The 27,482-nt window shown below is 39.4% G+C and overlaps 1 protein-coding gene across 4 annotated transcripts in view; it reads right to left on the bottom strand.

Moving 5' to 3' along the window:
• SYNPO2 (synaptopodin 2) overlaps window positions 1–27,482 on the bottom strand; it is a 121,287-nt gene that overhangs the window by 16,093 nt on the left and 77,712 nt on the right. For 2 of the 4 annotated variants that reach the window (XM_039540000.1, XM_039539999.1), the window contains 3 exons: window positions 22,271–22,422; window positions 14,116–14,927; window positions 8,582–10,776 (listed from right to left, as the gene is read on the bottom strand). In XM_039540000.1, coding sequence (XP_039395934.1) covers window positions 8,582–10,776; window positions 14,116–14,927; window positions 22,271–22,422 — 3,159 coding nt within the window. Of the gene's footprint in view, window positions 1–8,581; window positions 10,777–13,437; window positions 13,485–14,115; window positions 14,928–15,384; window positions 15,404–22,270; window positions 22,423–27,482 lie in introns of those variants that run through there. The other 2 variants (XM_039540001.1, XM_039540002.1) reach the window with 2 other exon arrangements.

Here is a 27,482-nt window from a genome sequence, read left to right as displayed (position 1 = left end):
GTCTGAGTGGTGGATCTAATGTTCCAACCATGATGATAATTCATGTGGGCGTCAATATAATGCCACGTGATGGAGTTTTTTCAGTTTGCTTTTTAAAAAAAAACCTAGAAAATTACACACATTAAGAATATTATTAAGGTCATAATGTTGAGCACACAAAAATTAGGAAATGTCAGAATGGAGGTTGCCCGTGATGAATGCGATTTTGTTGGGGAAGAGTCAACATGGCTTTTACAAAGGGAAATCATGCCTCACCAAAATTTTTCGACCGGGTCAACAAACATGCGGACAAGGGTGATCCAGTGGATAAAGGGTTCTTAGATTTTCAGGAAGCCTTTGACAAGATTCTTCACTAAAGGCTCTTAAGCAAAGTAAGATGTCATGGGATAAGAGGGAAGGTTCCTGGATAGGAAACAAAAATGAGGAATAAATGGTTTCAGAATGGAGAGAGGTAAATAGTGATGTGCCTGAGGGGTCTCTACTGGGACCAGTACTGCTCAACATATTCATAAATGATCTGGAAAAAGGGGTAAAGAGTGAGGGGCAAAATGTGCAGATGATACAGAACTACTCAAGATAGTTAAGTCCAAAGCAGACTGTGAAACATTACAAAGGGATCTCATAAAACTGGGTGAATGGGCAACAACATGGCAGATGAAATTCAATGTGGATAAATGCAAAGTAATGCACATTGGAAAACCTAATTCCAACTATACATATAAATTATGAGGTCTAAATTAGCTGTTGCCACTCAAGAAAGAGATCTTGGAGTCATTGTGAATAGTTCTCTGAAAACATCCACTCAATGTGCAGCAGCAGTCACAATGTTGGGAATCATTAGGAAAGGGATGGATAAGACAGGAATATCATATGGCCTCAATATAAATCCATGGTATGCCCACATCTTGAATACTGCATGCATATTTGGTTGCCCCATCTCAAAAAAGATACTGTGGAATTGGATAAGGTACAGAAAAAGGCAACAAAAATGATTAGGAGTATGAAAGAGCTTCTGTGTTAGGACTGATTAATAAGACTGTGACTTTTCAGCTTGGATAAGAAACGACTAATGGGGAATTTGATAGAGGTCTATAAATCATGACTGGCATGGAGAAAGAAAATAAGGAAGTGATATTTACTCCTTCTCATAACACAAGAACTAGGGGTCACCATATAACCAGAATCGAGAACTCAAGCTTTAATATAGTTACTGCTACTATATTAATTTGATTACCTTAAACAATCAGCCTTGTGCCAGAAAATAAATCCCCAAACACAGGTTAAGAGAGGTATTTTCTCCCCTGAGTAGAGCCTCCTCAGCCTAAGGCAATGCATAGTTCTTACTAATGCATTATAAGGCTGTGAAGATCAGTATGATTATCCCTAGGTTCTACCCACACTGAAGTTCAAAGTGAATTATGAACATTGGTGTGGGCAGAGAAGGGATTTTTTTCCCCAGGAACAGTGAAGACAAACACAAGGCTTAACTGGTATGGGGCTTGTCCTTGCTGCTCGGGGAATCTGCCTAGACTCATGATAGCACCACCATTTGGTGAGTACTAGCATTGCTCCAGTGAAGTAGATAGGGGCCTGGGGGTTTGCTGCTAGAAAAGTTCTCTCTAACATAACATTTCACTGAGCTTCGGGGGCTTGTATGAGTTTTAATTCTTTTCCTGGAAAAAAAATGCTTCCTGCAATAAATGCCCAGCTGGATAGCATTTGTCAAACATACCTCTTGAGTGGCTTGAACTTTTTCCTTTGACATGTAGGTGATGCTTGTGGGCTATGAAGTTAGAACAATCATATATCTTCCCAAGAAAACTGCTTGCAATTAATATACTCATAGCTTTTTGAATCCACAGTTTTTGATGATCTTATTGTCAGTTTGCTTCTTTGTATAAAAATTCCGATTTTGAGCTGAATAGAGTCATTATACGATAACATGCTGTCAGGCTGTAATAGTGAAGTCTTACACTTGTCAGGTCTAACTATAAAAGTGATCAGTAGAGTCTCGGGTGTGTGACTGTAAGCGAAGCCAGTTGCGTCATGTCCAGTTATAGAGCAATGTTGGAGCAATCTGTTTTCCATAATGAATCAATTTAAAAAAATTAAATACCATGCAAAGTCATGTAATATCAATAAGTCATGAAACAATATAGGGAAAAATATTCCAAAGTTCTTATGGGAATCAATGCCATTGCTTCATTGGTATTTTCCCCACCTCAGAATGTGCAATGAACTCTCCTAAGAGAGGCTGGAGAAGCTGAGCATCCCTGTAAGGCTGATGGCTTGCTAAGACGAGGTCCTGGATACGCTGTACACTGTGCGCCTGCATGGTTCACCTTATACTTTGCTTCCCAGTGCGCCTGAACCCCCTTGTACACTCCCTTTGTAATGGCTCACCTTTGTACCTTTAAGAAGAATTTTGTCCAGGGGCTGTACCTGACAACACATTTTTTATTTTATATATATATATATATATATATATATATATATATATATATATATATATATATATATATATATATAATAATATTATATAATATAATATTGAAATATATAAATGCATATATATATGCATTTCCAGGCAAAGTATCGCCCTACTGTGGGAGTCTGTTTTTTTTTTTTTAAACCTCACATCTTTCTCCACTGATTCATGCTAGGAAAGAGCGTTGCGATTCCCATACATTTGAAGGCTATATGTACAGTACATGAGAAAAATTATGGCTGGTGATGGACGTAACTAAGAATAAAAAAATTGCCAGGCATATAAAATCTAAGGCTGGAGATCGATCAACTATCTGTGTCCTTTTGAACCACTACACCACTAACAGAGACCCCTTTATTCTCATATGCCCCCACAGCAACTAGAGAAGACTACCAGAAGTTAAAAGTATATCTGCCAGCTTCAAAAATAAAGGGACTCACAAGACTGAGATAATTTTTCTTGGTAAATTTATGAGTCCTGGACTGAAGTAGCTGATTTCATAGAAACCTCTCCAGAATTTAAGCTCCTATAGCACCTTGAAGTATTCAGCATAATTTTATGTGGTAATAATTAAATACACTGAAAACAATATAAAGATCTTAAGGAATTTTTGAACCAGGTCATGAACATATTGGAAGTATGTCTTCTATGGTCTGACTTTGACTTTCATAGTCAAATGTGCTCATTCATTGTGCCCAAGTCAGTGTATCCTCATCAGAATATATTAAAAATAATTCAGTAAATCAAATGGCTCCTTTACATATAAACTCTGTAATGATGTTCTGCGTGATATCATCTACGGCCTCTAATTTAAACCTGAATGACAATACTCAGCTGTCCTCTAAGGCCTGCTTCTCAGGAGATGACATTACAGGTGAAATAGTTAATTTAAATAGCCCAGTCTTATGCTGAAATGCTATTAAGAGCTCTTGACTTACCTTACTATTAGAGATGGGCTTGAAGCAAACCCGAGATCCAAATACTCACAAAATACATGTGCCAGGCGTGTGTGTGTATATGGAAGTATGTGGCTGCGGACAGTAGTGTTTCAGAATCTGAAACTCGATTCAGACCTAGATGGGGTTTTCAAAAAAGCATAAGTACGTTAGGTGCCATTAGTCCCACTGAAAATCATTAGGGCTTGTACTTCTGACTTACTTAGCTGCTTTTGAAAACCCAATTCTTAAGGTCCAGCTCCTCCTATATCACTGCCATGGGTCAAACCAAAAGTCTGGAATTGAACACGGTTGGAAATTCAAAATCCAGACACAAATCCAGATTTGCAACTTGAACTCCTCTCTCTTTTGGATGAAGTACAGAGATGCTTAGCTAAAAGTTATGACTGCAGCTACAAAAGCTCACTTTTCACTCATTTCTGCATATACATACAGGATTTTAACTGATTGCCTAAATGAATTTTCAGCTTGTCTGTATGACTGCATGCAATGCATCTTTCTGTTCAAATTTTAAAAGTGAATTTAGTGCTAGTGGAAGGTGCTGGCTTCATGGCCCAGGAAACTGAAGACCTCTCTTTATACCCACAACATTCTCACATTGCCCTGCCAATGTGGCTCATTACTCATTGGGAGGTGAGCACCTCTGGGGATGAGAGTGTAACCCAATCTTCAAATCCACGTCACATTCACATCTTTGTCCTCTATGCAGATGCTTCCAACAAGAGTGCCAGTTCCAGTTTTGAATGGATGGGTGGGGTGGTTTGGTGATGCAGACCTCTAGATGCTAGAAGCTGGACTGAGATCATCCATTCATTTCACATAGGCCACTCAGCAGCTGGTCATGACTTTCAGTAACTGCTAACCTAGGCCACAGTTGTACTGGTGATCAAGAGGTGAAAGGCATTGTATCTTATTACTAAAGTCCAGGCACTGTCCATACCTGACTGAGTTAAAAATTAGGGCTGTCAAGCGATTAAAAAAATTAATTGTGATTAATCACACTGTTAAACAATAGAATACCATTTATTTAAATATTTGTAGATGTTTTCTACATTTTCAAATATATTGATTTAAATTACAACACAAAATACGTTTACAGAGCTCACTTTATATTTATTTTTATTACAAGTATTTGCACTGTAAAAACCCATAAGAAATAGAATTTTTCAATTCACCTCATACAAGTACTGTAGTGCAATCTCTTTATCATGAAAGTGCAACTGACAAATGTAGAATTATGTACTAAAAAAGCTGCATTCAAAAACAAAACAATGCAAAACTTTAGAACCTACAAGTCCACTCAGTCCTACTTCAGCCAATCACACAGACAAACAAGGTTGGTTACAATTTGCAAGAGATAATGCTGTGCACGTCTTATTTACAATGTTGCCTGAAAATGAAAACAGGCATTCACATGTCATTGTTGTAGCCAGCATTGCAAGATACTTACATGCCAGATGCACCAAAGATTCATATGTCCTTTCATGCTTCAACCACCATTCCAGAAGACATGCATCCATGCTGATGATGGGTTCTGCTCGGTAACGATCTAAAGCAGAGCAGACTGATACCTGTTCATTTTCATCATCTGAGTCAGATGCCACCAGCAGAAGGCTGATTTTCTTTTTTGGTAGTCCAGATTCTGTAGTTTCCACATTGGAGTGTTGCTCTTTTAAGATTTCTGAAAGCATGTTCCACACCTCATCCCTCTCTGATTTTGGAAGGCACTTCAGATTTTTAAACCTTGAGTCAAGTGCTGTATCTATCTTTAGAAATCTCACATTGGTACCTTCTTTGCATTTTGTCAAATCTGCTGTGAAAGGGTTCCCTTACAACGAACATGTGCGGGGTCATCATCTGAGACTGCTATAACATAAAATATATGGCAGAATGTGGGTAAAACAGAACAGGAGACATACAATTCTCCCCCAAGGAGTTGAGTCACAAATTTAAGTAACGCATTATTTTTTTAACGAGCATCAACAGCATAGAAGCATGTCCTCTGGAATGGTGGCCGAAGCATGAAGGGGCATATGAATGTTTAACATATCTGGCATGTAAATACATGCACCACTGGCTACAAAAATGTCATGTGAACACCTATTCTCACTTTCAGGTGACATTGTAAATAAGAAGTGGGCAGCATTATCTCCCGTAAATGTAAACAAGCTTGTTTGTCTTAGCAATTAGCTGAACGAGAAGTAGGACTGAGTGGACTTGTAGGCTCTAAAGTTTTACATTATTTTGTTTTTGAGTGCAGTTATGTAACAAAAAAAATCTACATTTGTAAGTTACACTTTCATGATAAAGAGATTGCACTATGGTACTTGTATGAGGTGAATTTCTTTTGTTTATCATTTTTACAGTGCAAATATTTGTAATAAAAATAATATAAAGTGAGCACTATACACTTTGTATTCTGTGTTGTAATAGAAATCAATATATTTGAAAATATAGAAAACCATCCAAAAATATTTAATAAATTTCACTTAGTATTTTATTGTTTAAAAGTGCAATTAATTGTGATTTTTTTTAATCTCAGTTAATTTTTTTGAGTTAATCACATGAGTTAACTGCAATTAATCAACAGCCCTATTAAAAATATAAAATAGTTAAGTCTTTCATCAGAGGAAGTTCGTTTTTTCACGTGATTACAATATACAGGTGTCATATTGTTCAGAGAATGGCTTTTATTGGGGAATACTATAATGTCCTAGTCTTAAAGTGACTAGATTTATTTGGCAATTTTTATCTGTCTAGATAGCTAGCTATCTGCTTCTGAAAAAAGTGCGATACCCCACTACCCTTATCCCTGGTAACAATAGACTATGTTCTCCTGTGTATTATCTTTTTTTATTTGTAGCTTACTAAGGAATTTATGTAACTTTGCTAATTAAGGTATTTAATATTATGACATTATATGAGAGAAAGAAAGAAAGAAAGAAAAGATAATCAGCCTAGATAGTAATTGAAATGCATAGAAAATAGAAACAGCAGAAAAATACATACTTAATGTATCCATGTAAATGAAAAAAAAATCAAAATCATAAGTAAAGAAGAAAGGACAAGTTTAATGGTGGAGGAAAAATACAGCAGACTGACAGTGGAAAATGAATGGAAATAAGGAGATCACAAGAGGATTAAAATATTGGTACCATATACTCTTGGGCAAATTGTATTTGCAATATAGTTCTCTCTTTACTTTTTCATGCAGAACTGATTGGTTTTCCTGCAGTTTCCAGCAGTTATCCTTGATTCCTAATGTGAGTTGATTCACCCAGGCTGCGGTCCCTGATTGTTCCCCATCAGGGTCATAATCCAAAACCCACTGATGCCAGTGGAAATCTTTCCAATGACTTCATTGGTCTTTGAATCCAACCCTTGGTGAACTACATTGTCAGGGAACACTTGATTTTCACATGTACAATAAAGTTTCTTGTTTTCAAACTTATTAGCAGTTAATTTAATATTATGGGGATAAATTGTGGAGGTTTCATTCACTGATGAGCACTCGCTCATGCAAGTACTCCCACACTGCAACCAATTGGATTACTTGAGTTAGTAAATACTTAGCACTCTATCACCGCTCCATAATCTGGCCTATAGCCAGTTGGAAGGTGGCTTGAACAAATATATCTACACTAGACTCTGCCACCTTTATTCATACTGAGTTGTACAAGTATTCTTTTGGGCCAGATTCTGACACATATGATGAATAGTACTTTGCTTCAGAAGTGGGCCCACTGATTTCAATGGAACCACTTAACGAGTAAAGTGCTACTCAGCATGAGTAAGGGTGGCAGAATCTGTCCCTTTGATTTCAACTGGCCTATCTGACCTGGAGTTCGGTATAACTCAGCATGATTATAAATGGCAGAATCTGGCCCTCTCTGAGTAGAGTTTTGCATGGTAGCAGTGCCTTGATCCTCCTGGTCCACAATACATGAAGTAAAAGGTGAAAGTGCAAGAACAGAGTAAAAAGAATAACAGCAGAAAAAGCCCAAAATGCAAACAGGAAAATGTCTGAGATACCAGTAGTAAGGTGAGGTAATAATCATGACCTATCATTATACACTGATTTATATGGCATGTTCTAGTCTGGTTGCAAAAATCAGTACTCTTATTATGTATCCCTTCAATTCTTAGTCACTGTGCTTTCATGAGGAAGTATTGCATCACATCACAACTGCATAACCCAGCTCACCCATCTTAACTGTTCAACAATCCTAATTTGCTGGCTTCTATAATGAGTCATTTGTTGGAGTCAAGGCAAATGGTTATTAAAAATATGCCTGCACTGGGAGTGTAAACTTCAGTTTAAAATTTCCTAAAAATGGAAAAACCTTAACATCTTTTCCAGCCACTTTCCTAAGTCAGACTTTTTCAAAACATTTCAACATTCCTTATGGCACATTCTCTGTGAAATCAGAGAAGCAATTCATGATTTTGGATCAGAGCTGATCCACATAACTTACACACTAAGGCCCTGATTCTGCAATCAGAAACCCATGGGAGACTCCTTGTGCCAATGCACCATCTTCCACTAAAGCCATTGGGGCTCTGTGTGGGCACAAGGGTCCGTCCGTAAAGATCCAACTGGAGATCAGGGCCTAAAACTGTATCTATTTTGTATGCTACATTAGTGATAGATATTATTATAGGCACTTTTAAAAATAAATCTAAAATCAATGCATGTTGTTTAATTTTACTCAAACCCTTGGGCCACCAGAGCACAGTTCAGAAAAATAGTATGAAGGCTATTTCTAATTGTTTGTTTGAAATACAGGGGACACTGCTCGCTGTCATATTTGTTTTCATCTTAAAGCATAAAACCTAGCATCCGGCTTACTTAATACAATAGTATGTGTCCATTTCAGGATGTTATATGTATAAAGTGTGTGATAATATTCATAAGTGTTTATCATCTTAATTTTATAACCATTTTGATTCACTTTAAAATTTTAAATAGTTTGGACTCAGATTTGAGGGGATACATCTGAAGTTATTAAGTAAGCTAAGGACTGCTATAGGCACTCTTGGTGTGCTAGATCACCACTGCAAACAATTCATTGCAAGCAAAGTGGACACCGAGTTGCAACTACAAGATTTACTCTTCAATGATTGATGGCTTCCACACCTGGGCTGTGACTCCAACTTTCTTTGCTGAAAACTTTGGCCTTGGAGCAGTAAACAAAGAGGATGTGATTGATTCTTGCTTAGAAAATGAGGGGTGACCAGTAGGCTCGTAGGACTCATTTATTGGAGTGGATGTATTCGACTGGAACCATGGTTGTGAACTGTAGGTTGGTACGGAGTACACTGAAGATGCTTGGACATTAGCAGAAGAACCTGCACTGAGTGGTCTTGAAGGCAGAGCATGTTTTGAGGCAGACACTGAGTCGAACTTTGTAGACTGCTTAGTAGCTAGGCTTTCCTTAGTAGCAGAAGGAGGTTGAAAAGTAAATAAAGATGCATTAAGTTGATATGGCTGATGCTTCATAACATCCAAAGCACTGAGAGCTTTCTTAGGTTTTCTTTTGGTAGTTTTGGTAACTGCAGGTGATTTAGATTGGGGTTTAGTAGCAGCAAGAGGATAAGAGGGGGACTGGATGGGATTGTAAGCAACGGGTGGAGGTGCTCGAACATTAGATGAATACTTCCAAGAAGCTGGTAAAGATGGAGTTGGAGATGAGGCCCGTGCCATATGTGCCTGCACAGTTTCTGAGTCTACCACATACTTCTCCATTCGAGATTGCCTTTTGGCAAATAACTGTGCTCCTTTTCCACTAAAAGCTGGTGGCATCTCAAAGGCTGGCCCCATTCCTCCAGCAAATGCAACATTTCCTATTGGTGTGGTAGGTGTTGTTTTGGGTGTATAATTTTGATTTGCTACTGCTGTTTGAGGCCCTTTAAAAGGACCAGCTATGTTAAGAGTACTTGGAGGTAAGACATGAGGAGCAGGTTGTCTTACGTTGATTGGTGCAGGAACTGCAGCTTGGGGTGAGTTTGGAGTTGGGAAGGCAGGAGGCTGGGTAGAAGCCACAGCTGGAGGTGACCAGACTGGTGAAATGGGAGTGGCAGCAGTAGGAGAGACTTTGACTGAGGGCTTTGGAGCAACAGGAGGAGGGGTCTTTTGTTTTGATGCTTGGATCTGCATGAAATTACAAGCCTCTGCTCCCAAACTAAGGTAGTCTTCTTCAGGTCCCGATTCAAATCCAGTTCCAGTACCTCGTTTGCCTTCTGTATTCTGTACAAGGGACAATAGGGCAGGGTTAGGACTCACTTTGGGAGGTTCTTTGAAAGTAAACATAGGCTTTGCAGTGCTTCTTTTCTTTGCCTCTTGTAGTATCCCAGTTCTTTTGGCCGGCACTGCAATTCTTTCATCTCTGGATGCTATCTGCTCTGTTGGTGACCAAATAGCTGGCTGAGCTCTGCTGGCCACTGGACTCAATACTGCTCTATATGAGGCTTGAGGTGGTGGGCTAATTGAGGAATAGAAAGGTGGTGGTGGTAAATCTGAGAGAGGGCTAGTCACATTTCTTGTTGGTGAAAATGGTGCTGCTGCTTGATTTGATATACCAGGAAAAGGTTTAGCTGTTCTGTTTAAAGGTGCTGATTTATGGGCATCAGAAGACTGAAAGGAGATGTTTGTCTCAGATGCTCCCCCAATGCCATTTTGTTGTACCATTTTGCCATGACTGTGGCTCACTTCTATGTAACTTTTGCTCACACAGCTCTGCATTTTTGACGTTTCTTCCTCTTTTGCCTGATAGGATGAGGAGCTCACTTGTCTGAAGCTCTCTTTTGGGGTGGCTTCTCTTTGTTCCTCTGCATGCATTCTGTGTGACTTCACCTCTTCTTGCTCAGCTGTGATTTCATCCATTCTCTGCCGTCTCTTGGCAAACATGAGGGCCCCCTTGCCCTTGGTCTCTGGCAACATCTGCATCTCGTCTCCACCTTTTAGTTTCTTTTCAATCCCAAGCAGACCAGTGTCCCAATCAAATGTCACAATCTGGCCTTCGTGGTCAATGTCAGAGAAGAAATCTTCATCTATTTCTGACTCACTTGTTCCAAATAAAGTTACCTCAAAAGTGTTTTCTTTGTCACCTTCTTCACCTTCCCCTTCTTCACCCTCGTCGTCTTCACGTTCTAGTTCCCCAGTGCCGTAGCTGACTAAAGTGTATTTCCTGGCTCTTTGGCGACGCTTCTTGAACATCAACACCCCCTTGGAATTGGGATTGGGAGCTGCCGTCAGCAGCAGAGCAATGCTTTTACATTTAGATTTGGCTTCTTTCACCTGCTTCTCTGACAGACTCTCACTCCGCCGGAGCCCTGGGAAGGATCAAAAGATATAATTAGAGAAATACACTCCACAGAAGTATGTGAAGGTGTCTGACTACAAGCAATGCAACATCTATCTGGAATACCACTTCCTAAATGTGCTCCTCTCCAGAACATAATATTTCTTTTCTTTAATACTGGGATCCTACCTGGCAGCAGGACTGAGTTCATATCCATAGTTTACATGTATTTCTATGTGTGTTTGTAATATAATATATATAAATCTATAGGGAAGGCATTAAAATTAAAATATTTTCCCACAGTAACTACTGTGGCACAAATTCCATAGCAATAATTCTTCTTTGTGAGACATGCCTCAAAGTTTAAAGACAACACAGTTTTCTATAGGACTTTCCTAGTTCAACTTACAAGAACTTTTATGTCACATATCTTTCTATCATTAAACACATACATTATATTCTATTATGCATATAAAATCTGTCCTATCTGCACTATATATATAGAAATGTATTATATGTATAATATTACAAACTCACATAAAAATACATATAAACTATGGATATGAATTCAGTCCTGTTGCATTGAAGTCAGTGGTAGTTTGGCCATTGTGTTCAATGCAAACAGATTTAAGCCCTTTAAAAGGAAGAAGTGCTTTCCTAAAAAGTAATTCATAATAAAAATAATAGAAAATGGACTGAAAAAAGAATAGATTGTTTGTTTATAGTAAAAATGTATTTAAAATACATTAACAGGGCTAATTGTGTAGGATATAACATTTCCAGAATATTTCTTTAAAACATGTAGCAAGGACAGCAAATTCCTACAATAAATGCTGTTCTGGAACTAGTTCAGGAAGCCATAACTAACTCCTAAAGAGTATTCAATAGTATATTATAGTTCCATGTATCTGCTAATGCATAAATTAATGGTCTTAATACTTTATATAGACTGCAGTTGGCCTCATTACATTCTCTCCTTATTTTTTTAAACGAGTGTGCGATCCTGCTCCTTTTAAAATTAATGATCATATTCCAATTAACTTCAAAGCGAACAAAATGGATTGCTGGTGTATTATTCATGGTAGGGAAGTAGAATAGTAAAACATTTTTACATCTGAAACGTTTTTAATGTACATGTAATAACCTCATTAAATAAATGTAAGTAAAGCATTTTATAATTAATGATCCTTTCAGTCATGTCAGGAAAAAAAAAAAGAACCTGATCCTTCTCTTGCTGAAGAGAAATGTAGTTTTGCCATTATATTAGGTGAGAGCATGACTAGACCCATGGTTTTTCACCAAAAACTATAAACGATGATAGAACGTGGGTCCAACCCAGCAAAACTTCCACAGGGCTAAATCCTGAAATCCTCGGCTCAATCTTTAGTCAGGCAAAACTTTTAGTGAAGTTACCAGGGGAATTTGTCAGAGCGGGGGCTGTAGAGCCAGAACCATTTGTTTGAAGATTAGGGTAGTTGCTATAGTATCTAAGCAGTCTGGACCCGATTCTGCAGATCTAACTCACGAGTAATCCTTACTCATGCAAGCAGTTCTATTGTCTTCAGATGAGGCTACTCTCATCAGCTCAAACTACACTTGTGGGAAAGGATTTGCATCTATGATTTTATGGCAAGGAATAATTTAAAATATTCTCTTAGCAAATATTTTACAGCTTGTTTACAGCCGGTTTAACCAATAGATTCAAAAGAAGGCTTAAATGAAGAAAAATTGCCTGCTTGATTAAATTTAATCAGATTGCTATTTGCAGGGATATATCTCTGCTAAAGAGATCAAAAGTTGCAATGCTTTATCTCTTCTAGTTTAGAATCTTAAACACCATATAATGGCTGTTTGCTTCACAAAACAAACATGTTTTATATGCACCATACTTGCTGCTTCAAGCAAATATCTTATGTATCTGTATATGTCAACGGTACCTAGAGCCTTAGATAAGCTCTTTAAAATGTTTTTATCATTCAATCAATATCTACCTATGTATAACTAATATTTATTCTTCAGGTACAGTTGATTTAAAATGTAAAATCCTGCCAATTGATAATAATTCAGATATTATATGGGAAGGGGAAAAAGGCAAAAAAAATTGTCCTAAACAGAACAAATTTAATGTAAGTACATTTTGTTGCACATGATAATTCATTCTGTATTAAATAGGATTTGCCTCAGACTTACCCCTATCTTATTAGACAGCCAGTGCATTACAGGACTGACAGACACTGTTCTACAGTTGCTGCTAGCGTCACTGCCAAAATGCAATGCATGTGCACTCTTCTTTAATACTCCATTTAATATGCCATAAATATGTGGATTACATACAGATACTTAAAGCGTAAGTAACGGCTTAACCCACATGCCAATAAGGATGCAAATGGTTATCATTCTAAAAATATGCTTACAGAGGAATTAGCAATGGGTTAGGAGACTTGTTCCAACACTGCATATAAAATAACTCATTGCTACAGTATATCATTGCACACATTCAAGCACCTTTGCCATACTGTGATTAAATCCCTGAACAGGATGCTTGACATTGTTGGAAAAGAACAAACAAGCATTAGAAATTACCTAAATAAATAAATATGTATATATATAAATATTTTTAAAACAGCATTGGATTCAATCACATTTTCAGTTTGTTTTCAGTTAAACTCCTTAGATAGATTTTGAGGCTCACCTCTGGGTATGGAAGGCAGAAGAAATAGTAAGTTCACTTTACAGTCCAGAGAAGACTTACAAAACTCAAAGGATCATATAACTAGCCAGTAATACACATGCTGGTGTCTGTCAAACTGACTTCTGCAGGCATCATCAAGCTTTCCTACTAGCCTTCTTTATTCATATCTACTTTTAACAGCAGTGGCATAGCTTTGATTTTTAACGATGCAGTTTTTGCTATAAATGGAGAAATCCAGAACACCCAACTACGTTCAAGAGATGACCTTGCTTATTTGGTTAACATTCTACAAATCGTCCTTGTAATGTAAGTTAGAAGCCTAGCACAATTTACCTCTCTTTGTGCAACTAAAAGTACTTGAATTTCCAAAGTGAGGTGTCACATTTTAAAATTAGTAGTCTTTAAAATAAAGTAAAGTAGTCTACTACAGCAATGTTATACGGTACCGTGAAAGCATGGTTAAATACCTGGCCTGTCACCATTTGTAATTTTGTTTTTTTTAAAAGACACATGAATTTTGAATAGAAATATCAATTTAAAAACAAAGAGAGAGAGAGGTTAGAACACTTGAGAAGAATCTCTTTAAAATATTTACAAATGCAGGCACTGTTCTGAAAAGCTGTTTCAAGTTACAAAATTTACCCTCAAGTCAATGCAAATGATTTAGATGTGACATACTTGCGTGCCTTGCCCTGTGCTTGTGAGGTCTGCTGTGATCTCTTTCTGAGTGCTGGTCGTCTTCTCCCTGCTCTGTGCCTTCTGATGAGATTCCAAAGGAGACTACAGAAGGAGGTGCTTCTGACTGCCCTCCTTCCACTTGAGAATCAACACACCCCTTTTCAGCTAGAGACCTGGACACTTCCTTCTCCCTGTCAGAGCAATCTAGGATCACTTCCACTATGGGGAGAGATGGATTGCCTGCCTCTGCTCCTTGGATCACCTTGACCTCTTTGCCACTAGCAATCTGGAATGTTTTGCTTGACCACTGGACAGTGGCCTCTTTTTCACCCAGGGGGACTGCAGTTATCGGGCTAGTCCCATCTTCTTGCACACTGGGTCCAACTTCTGAAGGGGTACACTTTTCAGCTCCCAGGAGACTAACAGTAGGAACACTGGTGCCCTTGTGCCTGTCCTGCGAGAGGGACAACTGCAGCTCAACCACTGTGTCTGGCCTTCTTTCTTTTGTCTTCTCTTTGAAAGCAGCCTCATCTGTCAAGAGTATTCTAGAGGTTTCTATCACTTTAGGCGTAATTTTGTGGCATTGTATTGTCTCCTTTTCTTCTTTTGTCCCAGAAAAGTCTAAGTCACTTTCCTCTGCTCCATGGGGAGCTTCATTGTGTATCTCTGTGATGTAGAATTCCCTCTGGGGCATTTCCGTGGCTGTTCTGATTTGCAGTGTGGTACTCTCCCTATACTCCTCATTTTTTATGTTATCATGGTTTCTGGTTTCGGTTTCTGGACTCAAGCTTTCGTGTAGTCCATTGGATGATCTGCACATATATACACACACACACACAAAAATAATAACACAGAACATAAGCTGTTGTAAGTACAACTGCAAAAGAGATTTTCATGCTTAAATGAAAGTACATATTGTGTTTTCCTCCTAAAAATTATCTGCTAGTAGATCCATTTACATAACAGAATTTCCCAAACATTTTAAATACAAAGGTCTTTGTACCCCTCCTAACCACCTGCAGTAGCATTAGAACATAAGAGCAGCTATATTACTGCAGTAAGCTTTTATTCTGACTATGATTCTGATAGTTATTCTTAAATCCTTGACCTATGCCATTCCTAAATTGTATACACTGCTTTACAAAAACATGTAATGTTTCCAGACAAACACTTGAGTCATCTCAGAGTTCTAGGGTTTATACTTCCTATTTTATCTTTGAATTAAAACAATGGCTTTGCACTAAAAGGAGAAATTTTAATCAATTTTACCTCCATGATTATTATTGCTCTTATTTGTATTCTGTCAGTGCCCAAAATGTGCTAGGTGCTGTGTCCTCTCACGCAGATCCCTGCCCCAATGAATTTACTATCCAAGAAGGCAAGTCACATATAAAGGGCAGGGAGAGAGTGATAAATACATAAAATACTTGTTTTAAAGAGAATTCCTTGTTTAAAAGTATCATCATCCCTCTGTGTCATTAAATGACTATACTTTAAGGGCCCAATCCTGTGATGTATTCCCTGTGAAGTGCTCAGTGCCTTTAACTCCCACTGAAGACAATGCAAGCTGAGGGTGCTCAGTACATCACTGGATCAGTCTATATATTTTAAAATGGGAGTTTTCCCAATTGGTGAATCTTGCTTTAGCTCCTTTAACCCTACATGTCAGACTATATCTTCATTTTTCTATTTATTCCTCTCTTCCCTCTCCCCCCTCTGTTTTATAGGTTCCCTTAAAAGTATTATGAATTTTACTGTAACCTCCAGTTCCCCTTTCAGTGCTGTATGCCTCAATGGCATATTATTAGTTTCAGCAGAAAATATTTCAGTGCAGTCTGACACAGTGACATATTATTCATTTTTACATTTGGCTGTAATGTAGCAAAACTTTTCGGTAATTAATAGACGCATTAGGTGCCCTCAATAAACTACAAAGCATCAAGTACTATAAGAGGAGTTTGAAATCAAAAGCAGGCTCCTGGTATTCTAAAACTATTGGATCACACTTGAAATAAAGGTCAGAAATAGCAACAGAAAATGACTAGGTAAATCTGTCACTGTAATGAAGATGCCTCAATATAACTCACATTTATAGCCTCTCAGCATACTGATGGCATCAAACTGGATTTGCCTCAAATAGGAAACAGTGTATAACATCTATTAAACCACATATGGGGCTACATAAGGGTCAGACAGATTTTCATTTAGGAAGCCCTGGGTCTCTCTCTGGATTCCATCATGTTTTGCTATTTGGACAATCAGTTGTGCGGCTGCTGACTGCAGAAAAAATTGTATGAATACATAAACATTTCCTTGTAGGAGATAAAACTGGGTGTGGGCCAACTAACTTTTAGCCTTTATTGGTAGCTGTGTGTGTGTGAGAGAGAGAGAGAGAGAGAGAGAGAGTGAGTGAGAGAGAGAGAGAGAGATTTCCACCTTAAAAGGCCCTCACTACTTATGGATATACTTATACTGTTTATAGACATTGATGTGTGTCCAGTGGTACAGTACTGTATCTGGTCTCTTTTGTTTTATTTTTCATTCTATTTTGTCAGATTCATTTTTTTTAGGTCTGCTCAGTCTACTGGAAGATTTGCAAAACCTCTGTGTACCCAGACACTTGTGGTATAATTGCAGGAAGGAGGTAGAGCTGCGTGGAGGGGACGCACCATGGTCCAAAATGGTGTTTACAGACTGAATGTCACAGTTCAGTTTGCTATGCACTGAGCATGAGCCAATCTTTTTACTTTCATGGAAATATTTCATGCTTCCCCCCCACAGGAACTCTCTCCCTAGTCCCCAGGTCCTCACATTCTCAACGTCCACTGGGAGCTTTCTACTCATCCTTGAGTGCTTCAGGGGAGGCTAGTGGCTCTCTTCCCACTCCCACTGCTTCCTTGATACCTCCCTCTAGAGCAGGGGTCCCCAACACGGTACCCCTGGGTGCCATGGCGCCCGCGGGGGCATCTAAATGTGCCTGCGTACTGGCCGGCGGACGAGCATCCACCGAAATGCTGCCGAAATTCGATGGCATTTCGTTGGTGAGGCCTCTGGATGATGCCGCTTGCCGCCGACAAGCAGCGTCATCCAGAGGCATCACCACCGAAATACCACCGAATTTCGGCAGCATTTCGGCAGATGCTCGACCGCCGCCATGGTCCTTCGTCTGGTGGGTGCCAGACGAAAAAGGTTGGGGAACACTGCACTAGAGGCTTTCTGGAAAGTCAGTAAGACATTCCCTCCATATAGTCTCTTTAGGGTAGTTACCAAGCAGGGCCTTTCCCCCTCCCTTGCAACCAATCCCAAGGATTTTGCAGGGGAGCACGGGGAGGTAGCCTGACTCCAGTGCAGAGAGCAGCAAGAAACCTTCCTCTAACCTTCCATCTAACCAGCAAAGAACCAGGAGCATTTGAAGACTTAGGGTGGGATTTTTAAAAACTCTAAGGCTAGGTCTACACTGCGGGGAGTCGACCTAAGATACACAACTTCAGCTACGCGAATAGCGAGTCGACTGCTGACGCTCCCCCATTGATTCCGCTTCTGCCTTTTGCCACGGTGGAGTTCCGGAGTCAATGGCAGAGCGATCGAGGATCGATTTTATTGCATCTACACTAGCCGCAATAAATTGATCCCTGATAGATTGATCACTACCCGCCGATCTGGTGGGTAGTGTAGACGTAACCTAAGTGTTGGACTAACTCTGCTCCCATTTAAATCAATGGAAAAACCTCTCACTACTTCAGTCAAAGCTGGATTAGGCTAATACTGAATGCTTTGGAAATCCCATTCTGATTGTAGCAACCAGGTATCAGTGAAAGGCTTCCTAGCAAGCGCACAATAGTAAGTGAGGCTTCCCTACTCATACCTGCAAAATTAAAAGGTTAATGATGCTGGGATGCAAAGATCATCCAAGGAATATATCACGGCCCTTCAAACCTAACCCCACCATACCTATCATCTCATTCACTATTGAAATTTCAACTCCTGTCTCCACTTGGCCCATGATGCCAGCCTCTATTATTCATTTGTTAAATTTTCAAACAGGCACCATTGTGCTTTCTCCCATGCTGCCCATCCCATTTGGGGGGAGCTCCCTGTAAGCATCCCCAAAGCTGCCTCATTATCCACCTTCAAATCCCACCTCAAAACTCCGCCATGGTGCCTACAAAAACTTGAGTGCAATTAGGTCACTGTTGCACTGTGACCACTGCTTTTCATTCTGACCAATATTGTCTCATTGTTTCCTTGTACTGCTCCATCTGTCTGTATCCATCTGTTCTTTCTCGTCTTCTACTTGGATTGTAAGCTCTGTAGGGAAGGGACTGTCTTTTTGTTCTGTGATTGTACAGCACCTTGTATAATGGGGTCCTGGTCCATGACTTGGGCTCCTAGCGGCAATGGTAATACAAATAATTAATATTAATAACTAATAAATTAGGCACCTTTTTTTTATTAAAATGTATACTCTTCTCTTAATGCTTAGTTAAGAGCTGTCTGCAGCCGAAGATGAAGGGTTTGCTTTTCCATTGCTCTGTGTTGATGTTAGGTCACATCTTGGTAGTTTCAGAAGAACCTTGAGGGGCCAGTCAGCCAGCATCTCCAAAGATTCCCAAAAGGGAACCACAGAGGAGGTGGCAGCAGACTGGGAATTACAGAAGAGGTGTCAGGGGAGAGAGGAGTTCATCAGTTTCCTTTCTCCTGCCCATGAAAATACCAACAGTGAACAGTACAAGGAGGGAGACTTTTAAATGGAAGAGACGGTGGCTGAATGGCTGAGGACACAAAGTTCAGAGATTGCACCAGTAACTGAATTTCCTCTGAATAGTCTGTGCAATTCTTAAAGGAAGGTCTGTTGCTGGAAAACTGTCAGCTCCTCATGATGCCTGGAAGCCCCGGGGTTTCATCCCACTAAACAGTGTAATACTCCCAAATTATTTTTTGGTTTTGATTTTTAATCTGTTTTATGCATTCAGACAGGGCCAACAAAGTGGAATGGAAGTTTTGCTATTGTCTTCAGTGGAGCCAGGATGTGGCCCCCTGGTGCATTTAAAATATCAATTACCAGCAACAGCTATGACTGGAAATATCTGAAGTTATTTGTGCAGCTGCAAAAAGTGCAGAAAGTCAGCGATAGAGGTTATTTCTGAAAGTCTAGTTTTACCAGTCATCTTCATGAAATAAAAGAATAACAATGCTGATATCACACAGGGAACTCAAATGAAGGATTAGATTTTTATCTGTAAGTGTCACTAAACTTCAATTTCAACATATGCACACAGACAAAAAATATTTCCATCAATAATAATCAAAATTTAAGATAGGCAAAGTAAGAAAAAATGCTGCTTGAGACCTTATTAAAGTTTGATTTAAGGATATTTACTTTGTATATTTTGTACACGTGATGTGGACAATTTCTTCAATATGACCAGAGGATCCCCATGCGATCCCTCTTGGCCTATCTTTGGTGGCTTTCCGCATCACCCAGTCTATAACCACAAGAAATAGGATGGGCGAAATAACACATCCTTGTCTAACTTGTGACTTTGCGGATGACATCGCCCTGATTTCAAGCTCTCAGATGGACCTCCAAGAGAAGACTGATAGAGTAGGTAGAGCAGCAAGGTGCGTGGGACTTAATATCCACGCCGGTAAGAGCAAAACAATGAAAGTAAAAACAGCCAGCTCGACGACGACAGTAGTATGTGACGTAGAATTGGAGGAGGTGAACGATTTTAAATATCTTGGTAGTTACATATCGGCTGATGGTAATATTCAGAAGGAGATATCTACCAGAATTGGTCTTGCAGCAACTGCATTCTATAGACTTCAGAACATTTGGAGGTCGGCCATCTTGCAAATGAAAACCAAGGTAGAGATCTACAGGTCAAACGTCCGCTCTGTGTTGCTTTATGCGGCGGAAACATGGAGGACCAACAAGAAGATAGAAAGTCGGCTTCGGGGTTTTGAAGGAAGGTGTCTTAGGCGAATTCTTAACATACACTGGCCGCAGCGTATCACCAATGTTGAAGTGAGCTGATTAACGGGCATTAACAACATAGTGGATGAAGCCAAACAACGAAGATGGAGATGGTTGGGGCATGTGTTGAGAATGGGTGCTGATAGACACCCTCATATTGCCCTACGATGGACACCACAAGGAAGAAGGAGGAGAGGTAGACCATTGGGGACGTGGCGAAGGACCATTGAAGAGGAAATGAAAGGCATGGGAATGAAGTGGGATGAAATTTGCTGCCTCGCTCAAGAACGAAATGAATGGAGGAGAATGGTTGACGCCTTATGCTCCACTGGGAGTGAATAAGAGGAAGAAGAAGAAGAAGAAGAAGATGTGGACAATTAGTGTTTTAATGGTTATAAAGCTTTAACATTTTGAATCTCGCAGTTTACTATCATTAAATAATTATTATCTGACCCTCCCCATACTGCAACTGCAAAATTTCCCACAACTGCAAAATTCAAAAGTTAAAAAATGCTTAAAACCTATTTGTGAAAAAAGCCGATAAATGTGAAAACTGAAATCTATAAAAATAAAAAAGCTTAAAAATAAACATCTATATTATCTATCGACATTTAAAATAATAAAATCAAATTCTGCAGCCCTAGATATATTTATTTATCTTAGTTAGGAATAAGAGTTATACCACAGTAGGTGAGCTGGATTCCTCAGTTGTCACTATTCCAGTGACTTCATCAAGCTGAGAACATTAGTCAGCCCACAGAAACAAGCAAACATAAAGCATTCAAACCCAACTCCTATTATATATTAGATTAATACAACTCAGTGACTGTCTCCCTCTCAGGGCAGATCACACTTTTACCCTACTAGGTACATTGGAACCGTCGTACTGTACAGCTGTGGAAGTCCCCAGAGGAACTCTGTCTTACTCATTCAGATGTCCCCTGCGAGCTACAGGGGTGTACATGCTGAAACAGGAACTCTCCCGCCTTTCACAGGATGCTGCTCTGTTAGTATTCAGGAAGCCTGGACATAACCATCCTCACCTTTCTGGTCCCCTTTAGGAGTGCTAAAATTGGAGGGGACACTAGTTGAGAGCACTGGCCGTGTTCCCTGCCCCTATTGTGGCTGGCCTCTGCATAGGAGGAAGGGTCCTTGGGTTGTTTCCTTTTCTTATCCACATAGAATTTATATTATATATTAGAGGGGTAGCAAAACTGAATGCAAGACTCAGAGATATTTATTCTCCTTTATAAAACACTATCACCAATCTACAGATGGAGAAACTGAGTCATAGAGAGGTTAAGCAACTTGCTAATGGTCACATAGTCAATCAGAAACAGAAATGGAAGTCATGTCTCCAGACTCTGGTCCCTGTTCTGACCACTCTCAGGAAACTCCTTGTCATGTCATCTATGCACCGTGCCCTTGTCATGTATACAATCTTTGCTCTGCTTATGCCTCATTCAACATGCCTCTCTTGCATCACTCCTACACGCTCATATTCCTTCCTTTCCACTCCCTAAGCTTAAAATTCCCTCTCACCCTTATATATACCAGATCATCCTTATGACATCCCTCCTGAAAACACATTACTTTTGTAAAGGCAGTCACTGGTAAGCCATAATGCATGCACCAAAGAGCTGCGGTCTTTAAATGGAGAGGAAGGTTGGTCCGATGGTTAGGGCACCTGCCTGGGACATGGGACAGACGGGTGCAATTCCCTGTTCTGCCACACATCTTAGGCAAGTCACTATGTGCCTCAATAACCTGTCTGTGAAATGGGAGTAATAGTACTTCCATATCTCAGAGAGGTCAACACTCCTGTGAAAATAAGTCCATTAAAGATTCTGAGGCACTCAGATGCTATGGTGATGGGGGGCATATAAGTAGCATAGATAGATAAAACTGTACCATAAGGAGATAGTACCCTGAATTGATGCATCTTATGTATCTGAACTGTGCTGTCTGAAATATCAAGTGGGCGCTTTGTGGCCAGGAACTGTCTTCCTTTACATGTGTACAGTGGCAAGGTGCTGGTGATAAATACGTAAATAATAATATTACTATATATTGGAAATTCACAGTACATCTATAAAATGGACATCCATGCACCACCATGTTTTTCCAGTACGTTTAGGGAGCAGAATGTATGCCAAAGCATTCTGAACATTCCTTTACCTCTTGATAAGCAGCTGGAGGGCATCAGTCAGACCTTCCATAAGATTGATAACTTCAGAATAGGTTAAGTCTGCACAGGACTTGCCATTGATAGACACCACCTCATCCCCCTCACACAGTCCAGCCTTGGATGCTTTGCTCTTGCTGCGAACCTGAGATGAGTTAAAAGTAAATGAAATTCAGAATTGTATAATTAGAGCTAATTTGAAAACTGCAACTCCATCCCCACATTCTCAGTAGAAAAAAATGGGTTCATGTATATACTTATTTATAGTACAGTAATACTGGGGAATCCAAATCAAGGATCAAGCCCTATTAAGCTAGGTATTGTACTGGCAAATAACAAAAGACAAATCTGCCCCAGCGAGTTTACAATCTCGGTATCAAACAGAATGCAAAAGGCAGATGGAACAGACCAAAAGGGTGGCGAAGGCATGGAAGGATGAGATAACACTACAAAGAACAGAGTTCAGCAGAAAAGCAAAAGATTTAGCTCACCACTCAGCTGGCTAATGAGAGACTACCAGGAGTTTGTGTAGATAGCCCAGTAAAATGAGGACCTGACATCCTCTTAGAAACCTAGGCCAAGTTTTCAAAAATGAGTCCCTAAAGTAAGGCTCCCTGAGGCATATTTGCATGCCATTTGGCTTCAATGGGAGCTACGGCTGCTCAGCACCTCAGACAATGGAAGAAACACTTTTATTTAGGTGACTAACTATAGGCACCTCACTCTGGAAAAAAATTGTCCTCAGTTCAGATTTAGTTATCTTAATTAAGTGCCCTGATTTTCAAAAGTGCTGAAGTTAATGGGTGCCACTGGAGGCTCAACACCTTTGATAGTCAGGGCATCTATTTAGGTCCCCTTGTATGGACTTAGCAGCCTAACATTGGGTACCCTTGGTTTTGGCCCTAATTTTTGTACACAAATACATACACCTGCCACAACATTTTCTTGCTCTTCAACAACAGTTCAGCTATACAGATGAATTAATATAATGTGCATATTTATATACGATACAGAGAGAAGGAGAAAACAAATGGGCTAAACTGTAAATGGGCAATTAAAAGAGTATACAGCCTGTTGCAGTGAATCACTGTTAGGAAGGAAACAAGTCATCATGATAAATCAGGTAAGTATCATGAGAAGAAATCCTACACAGACTTCATAGATTTGGGCCCAGCTACGTAATCACTTCTGTAAGGGGGAATAGCATATTAAAAGATCAGTGAAGGGTTTTCAGATTTATTTGTTTTGATTTCTAAAGAATGCACACTCTCTTGATGCCTTATGAACATCACGTGATCAAATAACCATTCACAGGAAGTTAAAAAAAAACACAACACACCTCTCTGAATCCCACTAGTTAACCCTCAAACTCTTCTCCATCACCACCTCCCCTCCCCCAAACTTTTGCCTCTAGTCATGCTAGAAAAAATCAGGAAGAATAAATGGGATCAATAGATCCAGGTTCTTCCAAACAAAGGCAGAAAACAAACCCTGTCATTGGGGATTTCTCTCCAACAATGCCCCATCTCCAACACCTTTGTGATTAAATTGGAAAGATGTCATCTCCAGGTGTCATGACCTGGACTATCTCAGCTGTTGCAGTATCACATGGGGAGAGCAATGATCTCTAAGGCATCTAGCCCCCAACCCATTTAATGCATTATGAGTCCAAAACAATGTCTTAAATTATTGGAACTAGAAACTACTTGTTGAAGATACTCCTCTTTCATTCCTTTTAATAAATAGAGTGTATCTCTTCTTAGTGTTAACTGAAGCTGTAAAACCACATGGAGGAATACTCTAAAATGATTGTCACCAACCATTTAGGTGCCTAAGATTCCCTCATGCATCTGTGTATTCCTCCCAGGGACCTTAAAGCACTCTATATTCATTAGCCAAGCCTCACAACACTGCTGGGGAGTACAGTTGGTAAGGAAAATATAGGGATCACTTCGCTAAATAATAAAGTGCATGTAGCTTTGTGGTGGAAGGCAACAGCTGTTCAAGAGTGCACAGCAACATATCAAAACAGTTTAGGACAAAAAGTGAAGAGAAATGCTGTATATCCTGCTGCAAATGAAGGGAGAAGTTCAGCAGCCAGAAGAATGTAATTTCCCAGTGTGGAATGTGGCTATAACTGCAGGGTTAACAATTCTGCTTTTGCAAAAAGTGCAGTGGGAACTTTAATAACCAAAAGTGGCTAGGATTTACATCACATCCATGGAAAAACACCTCCTACCTTCCAATGCCCCATAACTGATGCTGGGGTATTAAACTACTACTGGTGCAGAGGAAAGAATGTTACTTGTTGGGATTACCCAATACAGCATCTAGATTTCCCATCCAAGTGCTAACCCAATCTAACATTTGCTAACTTGTGCTATGATCTTGCTAGATTTTTTGAGGTGGTACACACACAAAGATAGCTTCTTTAATTCTTCTTTGTTGTCCCAAAGGGTTTTATTCTCTCTTCTCAGCTCCTTAAGCCTAGGAGTATACTGATGAGAGAGCCCCATTACTGTTTTAAGAGCATAAGCAGATCTTCAATAGATTGCCAGTACAACATTGTGACCCATCATAGTTACTTTATAACAGTGATTCTCAAAGTTTTGTACTGATGATCCCTTTCACATAGCAAGCCTCTGAGTGTGACCCCCCCCCTTATAAATTAAAAACACTTTTAAATATATTTAACACCATTATAAATGCTGGAGGCAAAGCGGGGTTTGGGGTGGAGGCTGACAGCTCGTGACCCCCCATGTAATAACCTCGTGACCCCCCTGAGGGGTCCTGATCCCCAGTTTGAGAACCCCTGCTTTATAACAAACCATCTTCAACATCTTCAACACCACTCAAGGAATGCCATCCAGTTAACTGCTATTTATAAAAGACATATTTGGCAAATGTTGTTATATTAACCAGGAAGCATGCAAAACTGTATTATAAAACAACACATATACACAAAGGGGTTGTCATGGAATCTGAACTCTGAATTTTCTATCTTTTGAGCATGTATGAATACTTCAGCCTTAATATTGTGTTCATAAGTTATGCTAAAAACATAAAAACACAGATGCACATAATCATCGATTAATCTTCTTAGCTATTTTATTTAATATTATCACAGCCCTGGGTACAGTAATGTAAATATGTATAGTCCTCAAAACCATTATTTGCTAACCGTGCATTTTGGTATTTATACCACACTCATTGGTGTGGTGTCGGCCCATTGTTTCTAATGGAGGTGCTCTCAGTTTGCAATGGGGCCATTAGTAGCTGAGCTTCTGTATAGGATCCCATTTCTGGAGGCAGTTCTGTAAGGCAACCCATTTCTGGAGGCAATTCCTGGACTCATAATGCTATTTGAAAATAACAGTGAGACTATAATCCTTTTTGCTGCTGCTGGCCATTCATCTTGGCTGTTATCATTTATAAACACCCATGTGTCACAATATGGCCTTCTGGACAATGGAGAAACAATAATCCAGCGCATCCGGCAGCCAGTCACCACCTTGCAGAGCAGCTAACATTTACAAATATGGAGTGGTATGCTGTGTTTATCCTTTTCTAGCAGGACTATAAACATCCTTGCACTTTGGGAAGCAATGATGGCTTAGATAGTCTTTAGTATGTTTCTCTGCATAAATGAGGTTGGATTTATATTGTTTTTTAAACGTGGATGACATTTCCATTAAAATGTTTATAATGCAATATAACCCTTAAAGTAAATATTTAGTAGTCATGTTAGAAACAAATTAAATTTACACCAGTTTTAAAATGCAGAAACATTAATAATAAAAATATATGAACTCTGAAACAGTGTAAATGGAAAATAAATAATTCCTGTGATTTTTCACTATAGAAATAAGGAATTCCTATGATGTTAAGGGAAATCGCCTGTTTCTGTCCTTTCACTTCTATGGTAGGTTGACAATTTGAATCTGGCTCAGGTCAGCAATTGTTACCCATTTCATAGCTGTTTGGTGATTTATGTGAAATAAATCAGGGGTCTCCATTCATTGTCCAGTGGCAAGATGTCTACATGACTAGACTGACCAGTAATATGTGGCATCAATTTTTAACTAGTCTTATTGGCAGCATCAGAACTAAATGGGCAGCAATTTTCACTCTCCTATCCTTAGACGTGATCCTTTCAGATTAGGGCTCAGGTACATCCCACTGCCCTTCGTGGGACTGGGCATAAATAAAAAATATTAATCTTCAGGGCCAGGCTAAACATACAGCTCTTCTGTCAGCATTTCAATTCTTATGTTGTTAGCGACCAGGAAGTGTTACTCTGAATTTCCTGATTTACCAGTATAAGTCAAACTCTTAATGTGATTTTGCTGTCACACTGATGTACTCTAGTTCCTTTATTTGTTAATGGAGAACTTTAAAACTATTTAACAAAAAATAAGTCTTATTTTTAATAATTTAATAATTCCCCTTCTTCTACAGCTCTCCAGTCACACCTCTGCTCTTGTGGCTTCCCTCCTTCTCTCCTTTTCCTCCACTCCAAAATTGACCTCTTCTCTTTACCCACATGGTGTGCAAGCTCCTCTCCTGACTGTTCAGAAGCCCCTTTGCCAGCATAGGTCAGCCAGCCAGCAGCTAGTTACACTCTACACCCACCCATCCCTGTGTTCAGTGAGAGGTTTCTGCTGAAGTCAAGGGGCAGAGAGCACTGAAGAAGGAACTAGCAGCCAGCTAGTGCAGAAAAACCACGTTGGCTTGCTGCTGGCCTAATCTAAAGATACTATCAGGCATTGTAGTTTACCCATAACAGAGGGAGGAAACTAGTGGTGGTCATAAAATGGGGAGTGGTAGTTAACCCCACTGAATATTTCCAGAGACTGGGAAAGAAATGCTTTTCATCAACATTTGCAATGGAAAATTTTGACATTTAATTGAATAAACCAAAAACTGAAATGTTTTAGGTTTTTAGGTTTCTGGTTTTCTGACAAAAGATCAAAAATGTTCAAGGAAAGCAGACCCTTTCTGCATAACAAATTATTTACTCAAAAACCCTATTTTCCATTACAAAGTCTCAACACAAAACTCTTTACCAGTCCTAGAGAAAACTGAGAGCTGTTTTTTCTGCTGATAGCCATGTAATTTGATTACACAGTGGAAACTGAGGAATCTTTCTTCAGTTGTGGGGAATTCAGCGGCAAGACTCTCATCCATGTAAATCACAAGAGACTC

This window comes from Mauremys reevesii, linkage group 5 (assembly GCF_016161935.1).
Source record: "Mauremys reevesii isolate NIE-2019 linkage group 5, ASM1616193v1, whole genome shotgun sequence".
Classification (NCBI taxonomy): domain Eukaryota; kingdom Metazoa; phylum Chordata; order Testudines; family Geoemydidae; genus Mauremys; species Mauremys reevesii.
This window is presented reverse-complemented; position numbering and strand designations above follow the sequence as displayed.